We start from the raw sequence: 20,893 nt of genomic DNA, 5'->3' as shown, positions 1-20,893 counted from the left end.
TCCTCCCCTCATCTGCTGTAAAATTTCTTCCTTATGTGTTAAACTGAAATGTGTTTCCTTGTAGAAAATGAGAGCGCACAATTGTGTAAAACACAAAATAAAAGTTTATTAAAATTAAAAGTCTGCAACATATTTACAGAGTGGATTTTGATTGTGGAATTTTACAGGTTGAGGCGATAAACTATACAAGTATGACAGTGATGAAATGCATTCAAAGCAGAAAGTAGGATTTATTGGCAGCATGTCTTGGAGCAAGATAAACTGTCCTGACCGAATCCAGGCTCCACTGATCTGCTACCAAACTGATTTACTTGAGTTTCAGGCACTCACATTTTCCACATTGCCTAATGGGTAACAATGGCCAACGTCATTGGAGCGTTCACACATGCACACTGCTTTTGTCAGTGACTAGAGAAAACAACAACAACAACAACAACAACTGTGTTGGTCATCAGTGACAAACATTCTTGTACTATCGAAGACGATGAATGAAAAAGAAGTCCATAGAGAAATAAGCCCATAATGAATCAAACAACCAATATAAAATCATGTGCAACAGAGAATTAGACTCTGAAGAAGCTGGTTAGCTTCCCCTGTCCAGCTATCAGCTTCTTCTTACTCGGGGCCTTGCTGACGTTCTTACCGGGCATTTTGCCTGCGATACTAGTGGGCGGTTTCTTCTTTGGAGGCTGGTTCTCCGATTCGCCATGTTGGTCGGCATCCACCTGCTTCCTCTTGCTGCCCTTGTCCTGTGTGTGAACGCCAGTCTTCTTCCTATTGCCCGGACCCGCTCCGCTGCTCTGGGCATTTCCACATCTTGGCCCGAGCGCAGCCCCCCGGTGAACACCTCTCTGCTCCGCACTTGGAGATTCAGTGGCAGGCTTTGCTGGAAAGACCAGAACAAAAGTAAAAGCAAGCTTAACAATCTGGTAAAAAAAAAAAAAATGCAGTATGGCAAGTGCGGAGGAAGCAGAGGAAAAGGCTGTGATGAAATTGCTGACGTTAGCCCCCAGTTTAAGCAGCCTGTGTGTTTATTCTACCGAGCTGGAATTGAACATTTGTCATGTAACCTGATGGAGCAGAGCCTGAATTCCCACAGAAAGAAAGACAGAAGGGGAAATGGGCAAAAAAAAGTGTGTGTGTGTATGTGTGCTTTTTGGTTTTTACTACAGATGTGGGGGTGAGCAGGTTTTATAGAATGGGGAATCATTTAATGGTTGATGGTAAGTACCAGTCCCAAAGCTGGGACTGGGGAGGGTTCAAGGCTGGGGCTGAAAAGGTGGGACTGGGCCTCCGTCCAGTTGTGTGGCGTCAGAGGGAATAGAAGCGTATCCCAGAAGAAAGGGGGGGCAGGGAGAGAGTGTGCTGCATCGCTTGTGATGAAATTTTGAGCTGCTCTCAGCACGCAGCAGAGTACACGCAGTCTTCGGGTGAAAATAAAGATGGATGTAACACAAGTAGAATACGTACCTGTGGCAGAGGTGCATTCTGGCTCCGGGTCCTCGCATACTGCCGGGCTGGTTTTGTGTTTGGGGGCTGGGTGCACACAGGTAGGGACCTGGCTGCTGCTTGGGAACTCCAGCACACGGTTGAGGGGCAGTTCATCATCTTGGTATGTGCAGGCAAACTGGGACCGGATGACACGGTCTCTGACCTGGAATAAACAGGAGAAATAGTTTTGTGCAACTGCCTGAACATATCCTCTAGTTAAAAAGGTGCAATAAGTAAGATTTTTACTGTCCCATAGCACAAAGTGACCCTAATATATCTGCAGGGGGTTGATAGGGTTGTTGATCAATACCAATACACAATGTTGTTGCAGTTGCTTGGTCACCGATAGAGGCCGAACAAAGTCACACATTACTTAATGCCCCTTTAAATGTGGAAACAGTTGTCTTCAATCTTATCACAATTATATGTCTATTAGACAGTAGCGTAGCAGCTCATTAAAAAGCCTTTTTGGACAGCCTCGTTATAACAAAGTAAATGATATTGGAGGACCTCAATCCTAGCCCCGGGGCATACAGATCCACCGCTTTCATCCACTGTTTGATCTACGCCTGCTTGGGATTATCAGAATCCAAGGATTTCACCCTTCAGGCTAGTGGGCCGCAGTAGGGAAGAGGAATCCAAGGGAAAAAAATACAGTGTGCAAAGCTGGGTGGGTCCGTAAAGCACAAAGGGATCAAAGCCTAGGAGAGAGGCTTTTCAAAAGAACTGCTCAAAAGAGCACCTAAAACAACAGTAACCCTAAGACCAAGACACGCTTCAATAATGGAGCTAAAAATGTAGGCTGCCCTGGTTGCATGCTAATAAAACATATCTGGAACGCCCCAGAAACAATGGGAGGGGATGGAAGAATGAACACAGCCAAACTATGACTGACTGAGAACATCTAATCCAATTACAACAGGTGGGAGCCCAACGTGGCACCATGTGGTCAGACGGCCCTCATTCCTCTGGGGGAGGCTGTCCTGAAATAACCCCCGCACATTGCCTGACCCAACGCTGGAGACACCTGACCGAGGAATTCCAGATAATACTTCCAAGAGCAGGTGCAAGCAATTTCTCTGGCTCTGCGGTTCGATGTGCACACACACACACACACACACACACACACAGGTGATGGAAGTGAGAATGGGTAGCAGGTGTGGTATTACTATGCGAGTATGACAGAAGTATTCAGGAAAGGGGAAAAAAAAAAAAAAAAAGATTATATAGTAATCAAGATTTACTATTCACAAACATCATCATGAATAACATCACAGAGCAGCACTAAATTGGCATTAAAAGTTTTACTATGCCGTTTGGATCTTCTTTAGCATTGGAAAAAGTATTGGACAGATCCCAAATGCAGAAACTAAATCTGTCCATCTCTGTGTGTGCCAGTTGACGTCAGTGCATGATGAAACCATTGGAGAAGTCTGGGATAAAGTCATTCAGCAGACAACAGGAAACAATAACCTTTCAAGTTTCCCTTGCTAGTCGAGTTACGCGACTGATATGGCATCTTCAAAGTGAAATTGATGCAGAAAGCTTCCGCTCACCGAGTTCAGGAAGCGGTGAGCTGCCCAGGGACCATTACAGCGCACTCAAACAGGAAGGCAGCCAGATTGTGGGGAGCTAAAATGACATCTGCTAGCGCAATCAAATAAAGGAGCCATTTCACCAAATGTGTTTAGCATACATGTTTCGAAAGGGGGTTCACACAGTTTACTTCCATGTTAAAAGGGCAGCCCTACCTTTAAATTTAAAGCTGCTCGCGTTGGTGCTTTTTGGATGACTCAGCAGTTGTGGATACATACAGTGCATGCTGTGAGTCTAATGAAATTGTTCTCCTCGCATCATCGGCTGAATTCCCACACACAGTATAGTCTGTATAATGACAATGCGACTGATTCTCTTACTGACATTCATCTATCACATTGAGCCACTGAAACATCGAGATGACAAGACAGAACATCAGGTCAAAGCCAGGCAGGCAGAAAGAGATACTGACATCAGATATACTGTGACATTGCACACTGAGAGTCGAGGACCCGAGCTCTGACAATAGCACAACTTATTAAATCGGGATTGGTTGATGGTTTGAATCCCCCACAGATAAGTAGTTTTACACCACGGATTCAAACAACACCCTAAAACTAACACTAAAAGCTAAAACACAGCTGTGCAAACGGGACTGGTGGAAGTCAGTTAAGATGAGAGCTTCAGCTAAGCAAATAAATAATATAATACCAGGGAGAAATTACAGGATGTAAAGACATTATTTTCAATGTTTGTACATCTGATTCAATTTGAAGTTAAGTGATGGTTTGGATTTGGGCTCTTGGATGAAGGGGCCCACGTTACCTTGGGTTTGAGCAGGTCTTGCCGGCTCTGGACGCGGTTCCTTAGGGGCTCTGGAGAACATCCAGCAGACACTTCGGGGGATCTGAAGACCGAGCCACAATAAGAGGCTAAGACAAGAGGTTTATAAATTATAAAAACTACAACGTCACACGGCCACACCGACCGAGGAATCTGCCCATTACGCTTCAAAAAAGTTGTACTCCCCTAAGTGCAATTACACACAATCAGAGATTCAAAATATGAAAGTTGCCTCATGTGTTTGTACTAGGGTTAGACCGGGCCAATATTGGCTTTGTATTAAATATTAGATATCGGACAGTCAATGTCATCTACCTCCGATATGATGGAGGTTCCTCCCTGACCACAGCTAGTGAATACGTCTTAAATTGTTATTTATACAGTATTCTAGATGGCTGATTCCAGTGGGGTGTGGGAAGATTTTCCTAAGAAGTTTCAGGTCTAAATGCAGAATTCAGAATAAAATTATGGGGAAAACACTGAATTCTTGTCATTGGGGATAAAAACAGTCAAATTGATTTGAAATTTATACTAAATATTGGCACAAATTATCAGTATCAGCCTTCAGAAACCCAGATTGGTCGGACCCTAGTTTGTGCAATATGACCACCTGAGCCGACCTGAACAATGTGAGGATGCAGGTTCCCTCGGCTCCGCTGAGGGCGGGCTGGTCCTCAGACAGCAGGTCGGCCTTGTTCCCACAGGGAGGAGCCAGGGCTTCTTCATCCAGTAACGCCATCAGCACCTTCACAGCCTCCCGACCTCCGTATGCAGTGGCGTGATTGATGGCATACGCTTTTGGCTGGAAGGAACACCACCACAACCAAAAAAAACAAAAAAAAACAGGGAGCACTATTAGTTCACGTACGTAGCTGTCTGTGAAAGAAGAGAAAGTAGCTTCAGCATGAACATAAAAACTTTCTCATTGGCAGAGAGGCAGAGGTCCTACGTTACCCTGGCAGGACTTATCCCCGTCCCCGTTCCATTAGATATCTGTTTCTGGCTCTGGTGGAGCAGACAGATCCTCTCCTTCAGGTCCTTTGCCGTCTCTTCAGCTGCGGCGTATACCGCATCTCCGCTGCTGCGTCCCTTCACCAGCGCTGCCCGGATGGCGGTGACCAGTCTGGCTCCACATGCACTGAGAATTAAATACAACGTCAGTCACAATGACAACTAAGGAGGCAGTTGTGTTAGACCCTAGGTAGAGTAAAAGCTGCATTTGGTTTGGAAAGGAATGGAATCTTTCTTCTGGAGAATAGACACAGGTTTTCATCTGGATGGAATTAATAATCTTCAAGAGTTCAGCCAATATTTGCCAACATGAATAACTCTCTCCTAAAACTGGAAACCAGAAAATCGAGGGCCTTAGTCTGAAAATGTCTTCAAAAGATATACTGCAGCTTCACTTTCAATTCATTGGACACTGACTTTGTGGGCTCAGAGTTTAGGTTTAGTTTAGTTTGTTTAGGCGTTAACATTCAGTTGAGCTTTATTTCATTGTAATACAGCATTGCCAATGCTAACAGTTATGAAGCAGAAAATGTGCTCCAAATCCCTGTTAACATCACCCTGGGCACTGTCACTTTGTCCACCAATGCACTGTCAATGGAGAAACCCCAGGATACCATCACAAACATGACCTCATTAGTAGCAACGCATCAAAACTTTTAGTGTGTCATCACAGTCCAAATGACGCCAATCTACCATGCAAAGCAAAAAAAGGTCAATGCTCGATCCAGTGAACTGACATACAAGTTCAATGTTGTCACTTTTGTGTATTGCTAATAGTGCAGTGCACTGCAGCACTCCATGCTAAAAAGATCAGAAAACGTAAACACAGTAAGGTGGAGCGGCAGCGGTCCAACCCTGACCTAGCTCTGATGTGAGCGAGGAAGGCTCAGTAACCGAATCATTTGGGAAAACAGATGTTAGCTGAACAAAGGGCCCTGAACTCTCCATAGAAGGTGTTTGTATGAGGAAATACAGTACTCCACTGAGGGTGTAGAGGCACAGACTGTTGAAAGACCCGTTTTGGCTCAGCTCATACAGTGCCTCATCAGAGGTGGACTACTCCGATCAGACTCTGCGTGAACCGAGAACCCTCACGGCCATCAACACTCGCTACAGAGAAACTGGAGCAGCAAGAATCAAACGCAGCCATTACAATGTGTTACGGCTTGACAAAGTGGAGCTATAGTCGCTACTGGGAGTGGTGCAAAACATGACGTCTTCAACAGCTTCACCTCAAAGCTCAGTCCTCAAATGATCGAATGGCTAAACCATTTCTGATAACCTTTTTTGTTGCATTGCCAGCGGCTTGATGAAGAACATCCAAAACAATCTGTAAATGGCACAGAGGGTGATCTGCAAAAGCTCAAGGTTTGATGATAATTCATCTGAGTAAGCGTACCAAAGAAGGAACAAGTTATCATTTAACATTTAGAAAGATAGGCTTTGATGTAGCAACGATAAACATGCTTTAGCAATCCAAATGTTATCATGAGAACCTGAGATGGAAGTCATTAGAGGGTTTTGAAGGAAATTATAACAGCCTGTACTTTGTGATGGGACAGGTGGGATTTGATGCCATGACTAAACAGATCACAGGTGTCTGCCAGAGATGTTCATGTGGTCTACACACCAGTACGCAAATATACGCACTACCAGCAGGCCTCCAAGCATTTAGACTTGATTCTTAGCTGAGAGGGGAGGTGTTAATCTTATAAGCAATGGCAAGAAAGCGAGAGTGAGTGGTATCCCGGATTGACTTGTACTGTGTACCTGGGGTCAGGAATCTCTCCCAGTATTTCCTCCAGGTTGTCTAAAAACTGGACAAACACAGACAGGCCTTTGACATGTTTCCTCAGAGGGTCAGACTCAGCTGGAGCGTAGCCCTTTCCTCCAAGCTGGATGGCCCTCACGAAAGACGTTACAGCCTGCAACAGGATAGAGAGGCAAATGTTGCAAGAGAAAGCGTTACTTTACTCCAATTTCAAAATCCTAGCTTTGGTTCTCTTGCTATGTAACAAAATGTGAATACTTCATTGCTCAAGCATTAAGTGCATGTTCAGTGTGGCTGCATTTCTTACCAAGAAGAGTGAGGTATTGTTGTTGCGCGCAGCGTGCTTTAAGTCGGTAAACGCTGCTTGTCCAAGCTCGCGACTAGGGACGTCAAGGGTAAGTGCCAAGGCCAGGTCGTTCTTCGAGTTCACAAGCAAATCCAGGTAGGAGCAGAAAACCCTTCTCATCGCCGTTTTCACCTATCAATAATAAATTGGATGCATATTTATTAAAAGACACATTGTTGGCTTGCCAGCTTAGAAAACAAGTGGAAAAGTGGATTAATATAACTTCTAATTAGAGGCTACTGCATCTCCTGCTCTCCAAATAAGCGACGGGGACAGTAGTTTTATAAGTAAAAATCACTGAAAACAGCAGCTGACAGCCTAGACTATGAGTTTGAACACTAACTCCAAAAATTTCATCACCCTAGCTGGTAGTGCAGTAGCAAGCCACAACTAACCACTCATAAATCAGCAAGTGACAGAGAGCAACTGGAGGAGAGAGACTGTTACAGAAGCCCTTGTCCAGCCCCACATTGTGTTGTGTTTGAAAACATCTGCCCGGTAATTGAATTCACATTGCACCCTTAAATCTAAGTGATATGATTTAGAGTTCCTGTTAATAAGAGCGGGGTGGATTCCAGAGAGAAAATGAGTACAGTGAAGACTGGAAAAAGGGATGAACGGATTCTTGCCAGTAGGAGAAAAATGAAAAGGAACAGTCAAAGTTCCTGCTGCTCAATGGCACGAGCCAACATAGCATTTCATATTCCTAACAAAACCTTTATATGAGGGGAGAGAGGGCAAAGTGGAAAGAGGGGGTTTCTTATGGTCATTTATGAAATAATTTACACGTTTTTATGACTGCATGAAAGAGTGGAAACAGGACTAGGCCTACCTGTGAGCTGCAGGGCCTGCATTTACTGGACGGTGTTGATGGGACTGAGGAATCCGTCAGCTCTGAGACCTCCATGCTGCCTGATAGAAATTCAAACAGCTGGACCTTGGCAAAAAAAAAAAAATCGAGTCAGAGATAAAGTGGTTGGCCTCATCTCTAACACAGTAGCCTATCTAATTTTCTGCAATCAACGTCATCAGTCTGGTTTCAATCAGGTCCTGCTCACCGGGCTCACAGGCTCCTCCGGGTCCGAGTCCACTCTCAGCTGTTTGTACATAGAGTGGATATCAACCAGGTCCACAGTGTTGGAGCATTTCAGGAAGGATTTGTATGCTTCCAGGATGAGATCATAGTTCTCCGGGCGTGCAAAGTTGTGGGGTGTCAGGTGAAGTTTGTCTAACAGTAAGTGTTTCCAGGCCATCAGGACATCACTCAGAGCCACTTTGAACTCTCCACCCTGCTGTCACAGGAAGAGAGAAAGCAGTGAAGGCAGCAGCCATAATTACTGACTGCCTGGAACCAATCACAGTTTAAAGGCAGAAAGAACTTCTTCCACAGTCCAAAAATGGGCCATGAGCGGTCTCAACAGGAAATCTGTGGTAATGTCATCAGTTATGAACGTGATGACAGCAGGCCTGATGGTTCAATTGAACTATGCCATCATGATGATATGGATTTGGCTCATACAGCCTCGCATTTGGGTAGCAAGCTTCTAACAAGGGCATTATTAGGACCAGGGTAGTGGTTTGACGCTCATAGAAAGGGATTTACCTGTTTATTAACCTCTGCCATGGCCAGCTGCAGGACCATCAGCATGCCATCAGCTCCATGAATGGTGGTTCTCTCAGACTGTAAAGCTCTGTGGCATTCTCTCCTGAAGGTTTTTACCATCGTCTTTAGACCATCTTCTAAACTCGCCATTGTTCCCTACACAGCAGGAAAATACTCTCTCAGAACTTGTGGAAACATCTCAATAGGTTAAACAATGAAGGTAATCAAGGGTGAAATAATCTCAGAAACTAGACTATGTCTCTATCTCTCGCTTACACTAACTCACACACACAAGGGAATACTTTGTGTAACTTTGAAGAAGCCAAATAAAGTGATGCAGTGGTAAACAAAAAGCTGGGTGATCTATTATCTCCAGCTGGTGATCATCATAAAAGGCAAAAAAACACACATTTTCAGAAAAAGCATTATTTTTTTTCCCTTAAGAGGGCCCTATCTTCATATAGGCTAACTTTGATAATGCTTACTATGATGGATAGCAGTGGTTCTCAACCATGTGCTATCTAGGCCCAACAGTACAGTGAGCAGCGAAATCAGCTGCTGTTTGGTTGGAATGAAAACCTGCAGACTCACAGGGCTCGATGGCACATACTCGAGAACCACTGATGTATAGGTCTACTATCTGTTTATGCCAGAAAGATTTATCTCACGCTAACTGAGTTTAGGTTCCTTCAACAACATTCCGGAACACAACACAACGTCTTTGGCTATAATAAACGATAGAAAATGTTCACTAAATGGTGCAAACCTCTAATATTGTAGTAGTGTCCAACAACAAAACACACGTCCACGACGACGACACAAGCAAGCAGCTGTTTTGAAATTTTAAATTGCCTGCGGAGGTTGCTGGCCTGGCCAATCAGCTCGTAGTAGCCAACAATGGGAGTTGTCCCATAATCAAAATAGGCCTTTGCTTACATTTTTTTTTTTAATTTCACGGTAGATTAATAGTACGTGTTATTTTATTTAGGTTAAACTATACAACTCAACTATAGCTGGTAAATTGCGATCTTTATTTAGATTTTTTTCATTTACATTGCGCCAAAGTTCCCCTTGCCATTTGCATTGAATGGTACATTCCACTTCGTACCCGGAAGAAGAGTGAAAACATCTCAAACCCGCGCACCGTTTGATTCAACAAAATTGTTGCAAATAACCTGGTAAAGTATATCAGTTAGCGATGTATATTGAATCGGAATTGACTGTCGTATCTAAGGGATATTTGTGAAGTTCACCAGCGGACCGTCAAATGATAGAACAAGCCAAGATGAAATTTCATGTGTGGCTAATTGCTAACTAGCGTTGCACTCACTGCACCATAGTGCTGTTAGCACCATGCCAGATGACAGTTTTCGTATGACCACGATGATAAATGCACACGTGTGTTGTGGATGTGGCTCGTAGAATATGGCCAACTCATTGCGCATATATTTTCCTATATGAGTCATGATAGTTATGGACCAGAATAGCCCCGATACCTACCGTTTTCTATTGAGAAAACTTTACGCCGAATTCAATTTAAAAATCTGTCAGTTTAATGTTGCCTTTCTTATCGGCAAATGTCCATACCTAGTTGACTATAACGTAAAACCTTTCACGAATCAATAGGGTCTTATGGTAAATTCGGCATGTATGTAATTTTTAAGCATAATTTAATTTCAATAGAATCTTAACTTTTGTAATTGGTGTATTGTGGGAATAACGGGCAAACCCACTCTAAAGGCAGACAAAATCTGATATAAAGCGCTAGTTTGTATATTGGGTCTATGCCGAATTGAAGAGCGGCTGCTGCTGATTCGTAAAAATCCTAAATCGTGTTCTACCAGTTTGTCCCTCTGTCGATAACCAAGGAAATATCAAACAGCCAGATTTTTTGAATGGAATTTCGCTTAACGTCCTCTTAATACAAGAGAGAATGACTTGGTATTGAACATGAAACCACAGCATTATAGTGTGTTTTGAGAATATTGCAGTGATATTTCTCTGGTGAGTGCTACCCCTGGACACAATGTGTAAGGGTTTTGAGTTAATTCAGTTGGTGTATACAGTCCTATAGTATTTGATTCTAGACAGAATTTCACTTAAAACAACTGTGATGAAGGTCATCAGTGGCCATATTTGATATCTTTGACCAGCCTTATATCTTATTCTCTTTATTATCCTTCATAGTGATCATTAAATTTTTGGTGATCATATGAAACGTGAGATTCATGGTCCGCTGCCCTTGTCCTCTTTAATTTTGATGCAGGTGGTACAGTGGAACCCCTTGACCCGAAGCCGGCTCTACCAGGACCCACAGCATGCAGGAGGACTCGAGTCGCGGTGCCAGCTACATAGTGGCCTGCGAGGACTACGTCCATGTGGTGGAGTTCAGCCCTTTCAGCTGCGGTACCTCCGCCTCCCTCCTGGCCTATGCTGGAAACCAGTATGTAGTAGTGGGCACCTGCCTCTTCCAGGTGAGAGACGCAGCTTCAGCAGCCTTGTTTACCTAAAAGCATTTCCCTTCCTATCTGAATACAAACCGCTGTTCCCATAGGAGGAGGACATGGAGGTAGAGGGAGTTGAATTCACCGTGCTTCGTGCTTTTCATCATGAATTGCGCGTCGATGCTCTCGCCTGGAGCCCCGAGTCCCGGCTCGACAGGATACCCACTATCAGGTACTGCTGTATTCTTATGTCCCTCCATCATGGTACATGGTATGCAGGACATTATGTCGTCATGGTGGCTTCTGTCTGTCTGTCTGTCTGTCTGTCTGTCTATGTGTGTAGACATTCTTGTGAACACAACAACTCAAGAACAATACATGGAAACTTCTGACACCATAAGCTCTCCCTATAGAGTAGATGATCTGAGGAGATTTTGGAGCACTTTGCTTGCATAAATTTGCATATGAATGAAGAATCACTGATTTTCATGCAACTCCTAAACGCTTTAAGATACAGAGTTCGTATTAATACCACCCATGTGTTATGTGACGAGTCTGTTGACGTAGAAATGTTTGCTGCTTAATGCATTTATTGGCTTAATTAATGACCTAATTAGCATAACTGGTTATTTTTAGTATATTATGGTGGTTATTGTGGGACATTGGTCAGCTCAAGTGCCTCTTGTTATGTAAGGGGTTATTCTACCATTGTAAATAGGATTAGGAGGTGTCAAGGCGTAATTCACTCCCAAATTAGCAACCTGACATCCACGTCCTTTAACACAACGGGATAATTATTCAATAACATTCTTCTTCCGACCCGAACAAGAGGCAGTTGTAGAGAAAGCGGAGCACCCATGCTGTGTGAGTCTGGTCATCACAGCCTCCCAGTGTCACACTGCAGCTGCCAGGATGTGAGCCAAGTTATTTCAGGTGGCCTTGGACAGGAGGGAAGTAGCCTAACTGTGGGTTGTTAGAAAGCAAGAGTTTCCTGCTAATTGGAACGGTGGATGGGAAGGTCCGCGGTCCCTCCGGAGGTGTTTAGGCTTGCCGTAATTGAAAGGGAAAGGCAGCGATAATTCCTGGCCTTCTGTGGTTAACTCTGCAGGGCCCTCGAGGCGGCCCTGTGACGTGCGCACATGTTATTGCGCTGATGGCTACCCACTCAGGTTCCATCCCTCCCATCGCTTTGCACGTAGCCATGCCTTCCAGGAAAAGTACAATGTTCTCACGGGCGTGCCTGAAGCAGGGGCCTAGAGAGGGGGCGAGAGAGGGGGGGAGGAGGAGGAGAAGGGGCTCGAGCTGGGAGGCTGCCACCATCTACCAGGCCAGCATGTGATGTCCAGTCAGCAGCCTCCCGGATGGAGCCTCTCCTGCAGGCTTCCTCTTCACATCTTTCTAACACCGGCACAGAGAAGCTTTCGAGGAGGAAAACCTAGTCACTAGTTGGAGAGGGTCTAACTCATTACCTGTTGTTTCAATGTTAGTTTAGAAACTACTCAAGGTTAAAGAGGAATACCACTTATAAACAACTCTCTCTCTCTAAGCTAGAAACTGTTCAGAGTTGACTTTTCCTGTTTTTTCCTAGTTTGTTCTCTGTGGACTTATACACCGGTGTGATATCACAGACAAAGGGATAAACTGTTATCTCTCATTTCTGGCTATGTGCAACAGCGATGAATGTTCACTTAAACATACAGAATTGTTCCAGTGCTCCAGTGCAACAGCTGAAATTCAGTGGTGTTCCCCTTTTTAATAGTGAGTTTTAGATTGTTTTGCGCAGGATTATTAGAGATCAATCAAGAACATGGTTTTGGCAACAAACTAAAAAAAATGGAAGAAAGGGCCAAAAATGTGTTCCATGGCTTACTCCAATGTGCAAAGTTAATTTGTCGGGTTAGAAGGCCCATCCTAATATAATCTAATCTACTGCAGCAGTAATACCCCAAAGCACGTTAAGGGTGTTTGTAGTGACATCATGCCAAATCCATCTATGCCTGCGACTGAAAATGTGTGAACTGCTGTCTGTTTATTCTGGTGATATGTGTGTGTTTTTCTTGTCATAAGTGAGTTAGTGTAATTGTGTGAATAATTGCAGGCACTGGTATATACTAGGGCTGATTAGAGGGAAAGTCCTCTGCCTGGCTCCGCACAGGTTTTGAACGGAGAAATGCGTAAATGGCGTGAGGAATCTTGTTTTTCTCCATGTTTATCTTAGCGTGCAATTAGAATCTCCCTGGCAGCGTTTCCACTGATCACTGTCCAAGTTTCTACCACACACACTGACACGCTCGTCCAAAGGTGTCAGTCTAGGCAGTTGCAGGCATGCAAGTAGAAAGAGATGTCATCTGTCATTGGGTCGATATAGTCTGACTGTTTTGATGTTCTTTCTTTGTTTATTTTTGTTCTCTCTCTCTCTCTCTCTTTTTTTCTTCCTTTCCCTCTCTCTCTCCCCAGATTTTGCACTGCTGCAGCTGACAGAAAGCTGCGCCTGTTGACTTCTGATCTTCAGGATAGGCATGAAGTCAAGGTAGTGGAACATCTGGACCACATTGGCCAGAATTGCTCTTGTCAGTTGGCATCAAACTTTCTCTACTTAGCACTGACATTTGGTACTTAGTGATACAGGAAATGTAGCCGTACAAGCAGAACACTGAGCAGCAGCTAGGGTATTAAGCCTAAGTTTACAATAAAGCAATAGGAAACCAGCACTAAGCAGTTTGTTGTTCATGTGCTTTGCTGTTTTTGTTTACACATTGTTTTTGTATGCTGTTGCCTAGGTGATGGAAGGCCACACCAGCTACATTAACCAGTTGGTGTTCGAGCCCACTGTGGGGAAACAAATTGCTTCCGTCAGTGATGACCACACTTGCAGGTCCAAGCCATTTTTTTCCTCTCTGTGTGTGTGTGTGTGTGTGTGTGTGTGTCTTTATGTGTGTGTTCCCCGCTCCTGATTCTGAGTTCTGTTCTCTGTTAATGGTGCAGAAAGTCCTGACTGTGTTTCCACAGTGAAACCTGATGCTAAGCACAACATGCTCCGGTGTGACCGTGCGTAAGCACACAGCCGCTTCGTAGCTTTTCTAGCTAATTGGTTAAATATGGAAATCCAATTAGCCGCAGAGAGATTTTCCTCTCTGTGGGGGCACTCTTAACAAGGTCCCCAAATTTTCCTTTTCAATTAATGGTTGAGGAGGGAAAAAGTGTGTCAGTAGCCAGGGTCACCTCAGGGACACCCCCTCTACTCCAGTGGGCTGGTTCTCCAACATACAAACCTGTTTTCCATTTGCACTCTTTTGTACAGACAGCTATACATTAGTAATACAATTTTAAGATTTCCTTAAATGAGTTGCAATACTTCATTTTAGAGTTGAACCAAAGTAACAGACAGGTGAAGACACTGGGTTCAGTACATCCAGGCTTCTGTGCCCATTTGGCTTGCTCTAGTGTTTATCTGAAACCTGACAACTGGTTTATTTTTCAAGTATTTTTTGGCACTGAGCACTTGCACAGTGGGTTGCATGGGCCGCTCACTGACTGTCCTATGCTGCTTCAACGCTCCGTCCTGCCACAGTGCTCAGACATCGAGTCGGGACAGAGCGCCGGGAGGCGATCGAGGCCGGAGCAGGGGACCGGGCTCTTCCACTCGCATCCACTCTCCTCTTACCCTCCCTCTGCCGCGCGGCCAGAGAAAACAGGAGTGCGCTCCATCTGCTGAAAGATTTAAATTCTGTCATGTTGAGAAAATATGGGATGCAGGAGGAAGACAGAGGCGGAACAAGGGATAGATCAAGTTAACAGGAGAGGACCTTCCAGTCAGCCCACACAAACTGAAACTCTGATATGAGAGGGGGGGAAAGTGGTCTTGCAAAGAGAGAGCGAGGGAAGTGTGTGGGCACTGCATGCATGTGCACAGCACTCCTTTACATTGTGGTTCTGCTACAGTTTTACTGAGCTCTTTGTCATCACTGTCCCCTCCACTTATGGGAACTCCACTGCTGCCAACCTGAAGCTATTGCATCTAGTTGTATGACCAAACCTTACTTCCTCTCTATTGTCAGTCCTGAGGGGAGTTTACATTTGTTTTATGTTATACGTCCACTTGGCATGATTCAATTGTCTGACCAGCTCTTGATTTCATGTCGTCAGTATAGATGGTGTGTGTCTGTGGGGGAATATGCCACCTAGAGCCCAGAAAGGGGAACTGCAGGTTTCTGAGGGGATTTGGGGTTGACTGAGTTCGCCGATGAACTCAGGATAACACACACCTGCTACTGCTGCATTATGTATATGGTTTTAAGTATTTTGTCCTGTTCTCAGTGTTAATCCGTTCAGGCCATATATAATCTACAGTGTGTTTTTCTCGCTCCTTAATGTTGTGGAGGGGAAACAAATTACAGCAGCTAGATATTTTATCCGCACTGCTAACCTATCTTCTATGCCATAAACCAAGCTTGAATTGTTTTGTTTTTTTTCTTAGGCAGTGCAAGGGGATCCCCGCATTGGCCTGAAGTATGGGGAAACGAGCCAATCCAATAAAAATGACAAATGGCTTTAATAATTATTTCAACAGTCCAAGTATGTGATTTTTTTTTTTTGGGATTTTTTTTTTTAAAGATAATGTTATTGTTTTAAAAATAAAATCTCGAACAGGCACGATTAAGATAGACGCTGCTGTGGTGGTGGTGGTGGTGGTGAAGGTTGGAGGTGGGACATCGTGCACCTCAACCTGGACTCTCCTGCGAGGCGCCGGGGTGGGACCGCTGTTCCGACTCGCGCATTTACCCTGCTCGCCACAATAAATCAGATCACACGGTGCTAACGGCATTTCCCGTTCCCCTTCGCTTTTGGGAAAGCACGGACAAACCGTAACGCTCCGGCCCCGCTGCTCTCTCACTTAGATAATACAATACAGGACTTCAAATGCCCTCTCTCCTTTCAACTCTGTTGCTCATGGACGCGGACTGTTATTGCTTGATGTAGTGTTATGCAATTACACGGCGCTTTATCAGAGGCGGTCGCCCGTGTTTTCGCGTCTCATGCCTTTCACCTCGTTCGGCAAAGGTTATGTTTTGCTGGGGAGTCGCTGCTCTCCATTTGAAGGGCAGAGCGGTTGACCACAGTTTGGCCGGTGGTGGTGTAGCGTGCAATTGAGCTCTGCTTGGCTAGTGGTCTGAAAGAAGAGGGTTTAGTCGTTGTTTTCCTGGTGTGGTCTGAGGGTTTTTCCTTTTTTTTTTTTCTTCTTCAGCCTCACTCATGCTCCACGGTGGAGGCTCTGGCTGAGTTTGCACATAGGCAAAAGGAAAGAAGCCCGGAGAGTTTCGACAGGGCTCTATCTCCTGCAGGGGAGACGAGGCAGGAAAAGTTGAGTGTTTACTGAGGTCTTCATCTGAGACGGGGCATATCCTCCCCTACACCGCACCGCCGAGGACATTAATCTCTCCAACAACACACTTGACATTTAGATGGTCTTTGGAGGTACTTTTTGGGCTTTATTAGATGATGTCTTCTGCATGACCTCATCAGTCAGCGCCTTCCCATGCTTCGCAATCATTTGTTTTATATTCCCAGAAACACTTGCAGCCCCCCTCCATCCCCACCTTTTGCTTTTGGTTCAGGGGATCGTCGGGGTTGTGTGCGGAGGTATTCGCGTTCAGATGTGGTTAACCATAGATCCTGGTCTCAGGAACCGCAGTCCTCTACATCCAAGTGATTTATTACATCCGTGTGAATGTTTGCACAGTGCTTCTCGGCTGCTTTTGCTATCATAGGTCATATTTAACTGTAGAATTGACCATTATTTTAAGGAAGGAGTGATTAAACTGAAAAACATATTCTTTGATTGGTCATGCCCTGAACATAACCCCCGCGCAAAGCGTGTGTAAGTAGAGCTCTGATTGTTGATTGGCATTCAATGAAACGGCGCTTGCAAGACCCGTCTATTTCATTTGCATAAAGTAGGATGCCGTTCAGCTTTTCTCTGCTGCTCTTCCTCAGCTGACGTGCATTCTGCTGCCCTCGCTGTACTCCACAGAAAATGAATGGCAGCGGGCCGCCCACAGCGAAACATTTGCTGTAATGTGAGTGGAGCGTAACGCCTGACTCAGGCTAGGGTGATGTTTCCCCACTGCCCCTGCTATCATAGCTCACTGTAATGTGAGTCTGGCGTTTTCCCCGTAATAAGAGTCCAGCATAAGCCTGTCTGTCTTCAGAGCTCAGGGCCCAGATCCGAGAAAAGAGCCCTTTTCCCTGGAAGAGGGTGAATATTTTGTGCATCACTTGCTCACAACTGGCAGAAGTAAGATAAGTTAAGAACAAACATGAACTTGGATGAAAACGCACCGTCCATCATTGCCCCATCCTGTGCTATAAAACTCCATTAATGGTGTGTCCTGTATTGAGCCACAAGCCTGGGGAAAAGTTGAGCTAGAATTCTGTGGAAGCATCAGAGACAGAAACAACTGAATGTACTTTAGTAAGCTTTTAACCTTCTGTCTGTCAGCATCAAGATGTCCAATGTCCAAAAGGTAGCAAACACAGTCTGTGTGCTACCTTTTGGACAGTGGACTGAGTAATTATGTTTTTGGTTTAGCACCACCAACAAAGAAACACTGGGAAGGTGCATCCTTTCAGATATCAAGATACAAGTATCAAGTCATCTTCACTCTGTTCACCCAGAGGGCGGCTAGACTTCCGATGCTATTTTTAGAGCTGCGCTCCTCAGCATCGTCTTTGTAGTTCATTGAGAGGTTATTAAGTTTGTTTTGGATTTAAAATCAAAGGTGGTTCATATACCAAGTTGGGTCAATCTCTGATTTAACTAATTTGAGTATTGATCACATGTCCTCTCTGCACAAGAGTTTGTCACAATAACCAAGTTGCTTTCACAGATTTTGAGCAAAGAATTCTCACAACAACCTGAACTGAACTACTGCCATGATTCTCATCCACCTGTCTGATCAATCATGCCTTGTTGCATTGATGTTAATCTCATCCTAATTCCTATATCTTTACAGGGTTTGGGACCTGGATGGCAATGAAAACACCACTCTCAGACTTCGCTCTCCTGGCATCAGTGTGTGCTGGCACCCAGAGGAGGCCTTTAAGGTAAGAGGAGGGGCCATCACAACATTGAGTACATTTACATGCACAGGTTGTTTCAGATACCAGCTCATATCTCAATTGAAGTTGAACTCTGGATACTGTGTTAATATGTAACTTTATATTCAAATCACTAATATCCCTGTATTTATCAATTAACCGAATGCTCCATATAATGCCATAAAGAACTACACAGGCTGCAAAAACCAACATAAATGGGATAAGGTGTTTACAGTACTTTTCTCACTATCTCGGCTAAGTAGCATGTCCTACCTATCATATTCCGATTTCTAAAATTGGGATATGCCTTTATCCTGGCTACTGTAAACATGATATGGAGTTTACATGTGCCAACACTTGAATGTAATATTTAATTAGTTTGAATATGCATGTAAATGCAATGTCATTGTTGCAACTTGTACTGTGTGTTGGGTTAAGTGACCTCACTGTATTGATGCTAAATATAAACACCCACTGTCCTGTCTCCAGTTAATGGTGGCAGAGAAGAAGGGGACGATTCGTTTCTACGACCTGTTTACCCAGCAGGCCATTCTGTCTCTGGACTGTGGCCAGTCACCACTCATGTCAGCTGACTGGTGCCTCACCAATACCATCAAAGTTGGCGCTGTGGCCGGCAATGACTGGCTCATATGGGACATAACCCGCTCCAGGTGACTGTGGTATTGGCGCTGCTTGATATATTGATTTGGGTTGATAGTACACAATAGGATGGCTTGCATTAAAGCCTTGTTTTCATCCTCTGCAGTTACCCACAAGAAAAAAGACCAGCCCACATAGACAAAGCACGGTTGTTCAAGTAAGTGTATTGTTCAGTCTTTTAAACCATTGGCATTGTGGTTCCTCCAGTTACTTTAATGACATAAATGAGTATAGTATTGTTGCAGTTGAATGGATGTTGTTGTTGTTCTCCTCAGGTGGTCTCGAGCCAATGAAAACCTCTTCTCCACCACCGGATGTCCAGGAAAAATTAGCAGTCAGTTACTCATCCACCATCTTGGTCACCCACAGGTCAGTCAGTTGCCTGTATCACTACTTGGTAGTTTCCTTATTAATGTTCTCTATAGCTTGAGTCTCATGACATATGCTGATGTCGTTACAGCCAGTGATAATTGGATCAGCCACAGTGGGGGCGGGCCTCAGCTGGCACAGGACACTCCCACTCTGCGTGATTGGCGGCGACAGGAAACTTTCATTTTGGATGACTGAAATGTAGCCATCTTGTACATTCCCATGGTGGATATGAGTTGTACAGATATTCAGCACATGGTCCTCTATTTCTATTCTGGTACACAATAAAATATTTTTGAGAGTATCTGCTCAGTTTGCATGGACTTTGATGGAAATTGGCTGCATGCTTGCACTTTGTTCTTTTTTATTTTTTGAGTGCCCCTTCAGGTCAGATACAGATAAGCAGCGAGTCGGTCTGGTTTCTGTGAAGAGCCTATTTTTCTTTCCTCTGAAGGGTAGGTTATATCAGTCGTGTTATGATGTCCTGCCAAGAGAGCTGTAGTTCAAAGGAATGTGTCATCCCAACGGTGCCAACACACCACTTCACCAGTCAACATGATCATCACTCTGCAGGTGCTCTCTCTCCCTGTCTGTCTCTCGCTTTCTCACTACGCCTGATAGATACTGAATTATATAATGCATATATCTTCATAGTTTCTATTCCACCTGCTGTGGAGTACAGAAACTCCATGGGATGGTTAGGATAAGGAAGACTAGGAGGTCTGGCCGCTCTCCAGCTATTGGATAAACCCTGAAGAGAATCGGTCTAAGAAGTGTAATCAGGAAAAGCTTTGGGAAACGTGGCAGTGTGGGGCCATTTCAGGTCAGATCCAACTACATGGCAGTGCAAAGTGAGTGGTTAGTCTCCTAAAAGAGTTGAGGATGCAGTGAGAGGAAGAGATGCGCATCACCTTACCGTGTGCGTGAATAATTGTCAGTGGTCCACAGACCAAACAAGGAATCATTTGCCAGAAACTCATAATGCCCTGTGGCAAAACAAGGACTCATTGTACTGTCACGGAATGCCATGTGTTAGAAAACCACCATCTCTATTTCAAGGCAGTTATACACCCACTAAGCTACAGAAGGCACTCATTTAATTAACTTGATCATGAATCATTCTAGGTGACAGCTGATCACTTGTTTCCACAGATGTACTTAATCTTAAAGGGTGCAGCGTTGGATAGATATGCATTCATATCCAGGAGTGTAACAGAGCTGTTTATTGTACTTTATTAATGTATATGTTAGCTGAAACACTAGGTTGTATTGTGCAGTGATGGCTCTGTGCGACAGAACGGGGCAGGTACAGGGCATAGAGACCTCTACTCTTTCAAACCGTTTCGTCAACCCTGTGTATTTCTTGGACAGGACACATAAACCACCATCCACAATCATAACATGCTACCGCTCTCCTGGTCCACTCTTTTTGTTTGAACAAGTCCAATGTGGTCTCCACTCTGCGTTTGCTGTGCTAGGAACAAGTGGTGCTGGAGCAGCTGCATGAAACACAGAGACATCGACGTCGGGGCAAGAAGCTGCCATTTTCATCTGTCCACACACACTGAACATTTTCCAGAGGGTATAAAAACCTATTTTAGAGGGCATTGGAATTGCTAACTGAGACAACACTTTCTCAGAAACATGAGTCATGAATCTCTTGATCAACAGTGTCTTTACAAATCACAATGACTCAAGGACACCATCTGATGGTCAATGAG

General features: G+C 44.4%; 2 protein-coding genes across 4 annotated transcripts; one reads left to right on the top strand and one right to left on the bottom strand.

Annotated features, from left to right (window-relative positions):
* Positions 1-127: 127 nt before the first annotated feature.
* Positions 128-8,751, bottom strand: parpbp (PARP1 binding protein). 3 transcript variants are annotated; one of them, XM_071920583.2, is made up of 10 exons: positions 8,602-8,751; positions 8,057-8,290; positions 7,831-7,935; positions 6,960-7,130; positions 6,652-6,806; positions 4,825-5,008; positions 4,491-4,672; positions 3,853-3,934; positions 1,471-1,654; positions 128-886 (listed from the first exon to the last, which is right to left on the bottom strand). In XM_071920583.2, the coding sequence occupies exons 1-10, from the start codon at positions 8,749-8,751 to the stop codon at positions 564-566; spliced, it is 1,770 nt and encodes a 589-aa protein (XP_071776684.2). In that variant the 3' UTR covers positions 128-563. The 3 variants fall into 3 exon arrangements, with proteins under 3 accessions (XP_071776684.2, XP_071776688.2, XP_071776687.2); XM_071920587.2 differs by having other exon boundaries at positions 7,831-7,929; positions 8,602-8,743; XM_071920586.2 differs by having other exon boundaries at positions 8,057-8,287; positions 8,602-8,743.
* An 859-nt stretch (positions 8,752-9,610) lies between these two features.
* Positions 9,611-19,468, top strand: nup37 (nucleoporin 37). Its single transcript, XM_071920624.2, has 10 exons — positions 9,611-9,779; positions 10,868-11,075; positions 11,156-11,277; positions 13,503-13,575; positions 13,826-13,920; positions 18,059-18,149; positions 18,633-18,814; positions 18,910-18,960; positions 19,079-19,172; positions 19,264-19,468. The coding sequence occupies exons 2-10, from the start codon at positions 10,920-10,922 to the stop codon at positions 19,375-19,377; spliced, it is 978 nt and encodes a 325-aa protein (XP_071776725.2). The 5' UTR covers positions 9,611-9,779; positions 10,868-10,919; the 3' UTR covers positions 19,378-19,468.
* The last annotated feature ends 1,425 nt before the right edge of the window (positions 19,469-20,893 follow it).

This window comes from Centroberyx gerrardi, chromosome 24 (genome assembly GCF_048128805.1).
Source record: "Centroberyx gerrardi isolate f3 chromosome 24, fCenGer3.hap1.cur.20231027, whole genome shotgun sequence".
NCBI classification, from domain to species: Eukaryota; Metazoa; Chordata; class Actinopteri; order Beryciformes; family Berycidae; genus Centroberyx; species Centroberyx gerrardi.
The sequence above is the reverse complement of the archived record's forward strand: the minus strand, read 5'-3'. Positions and strand labels throughout refer to the sequence as shown.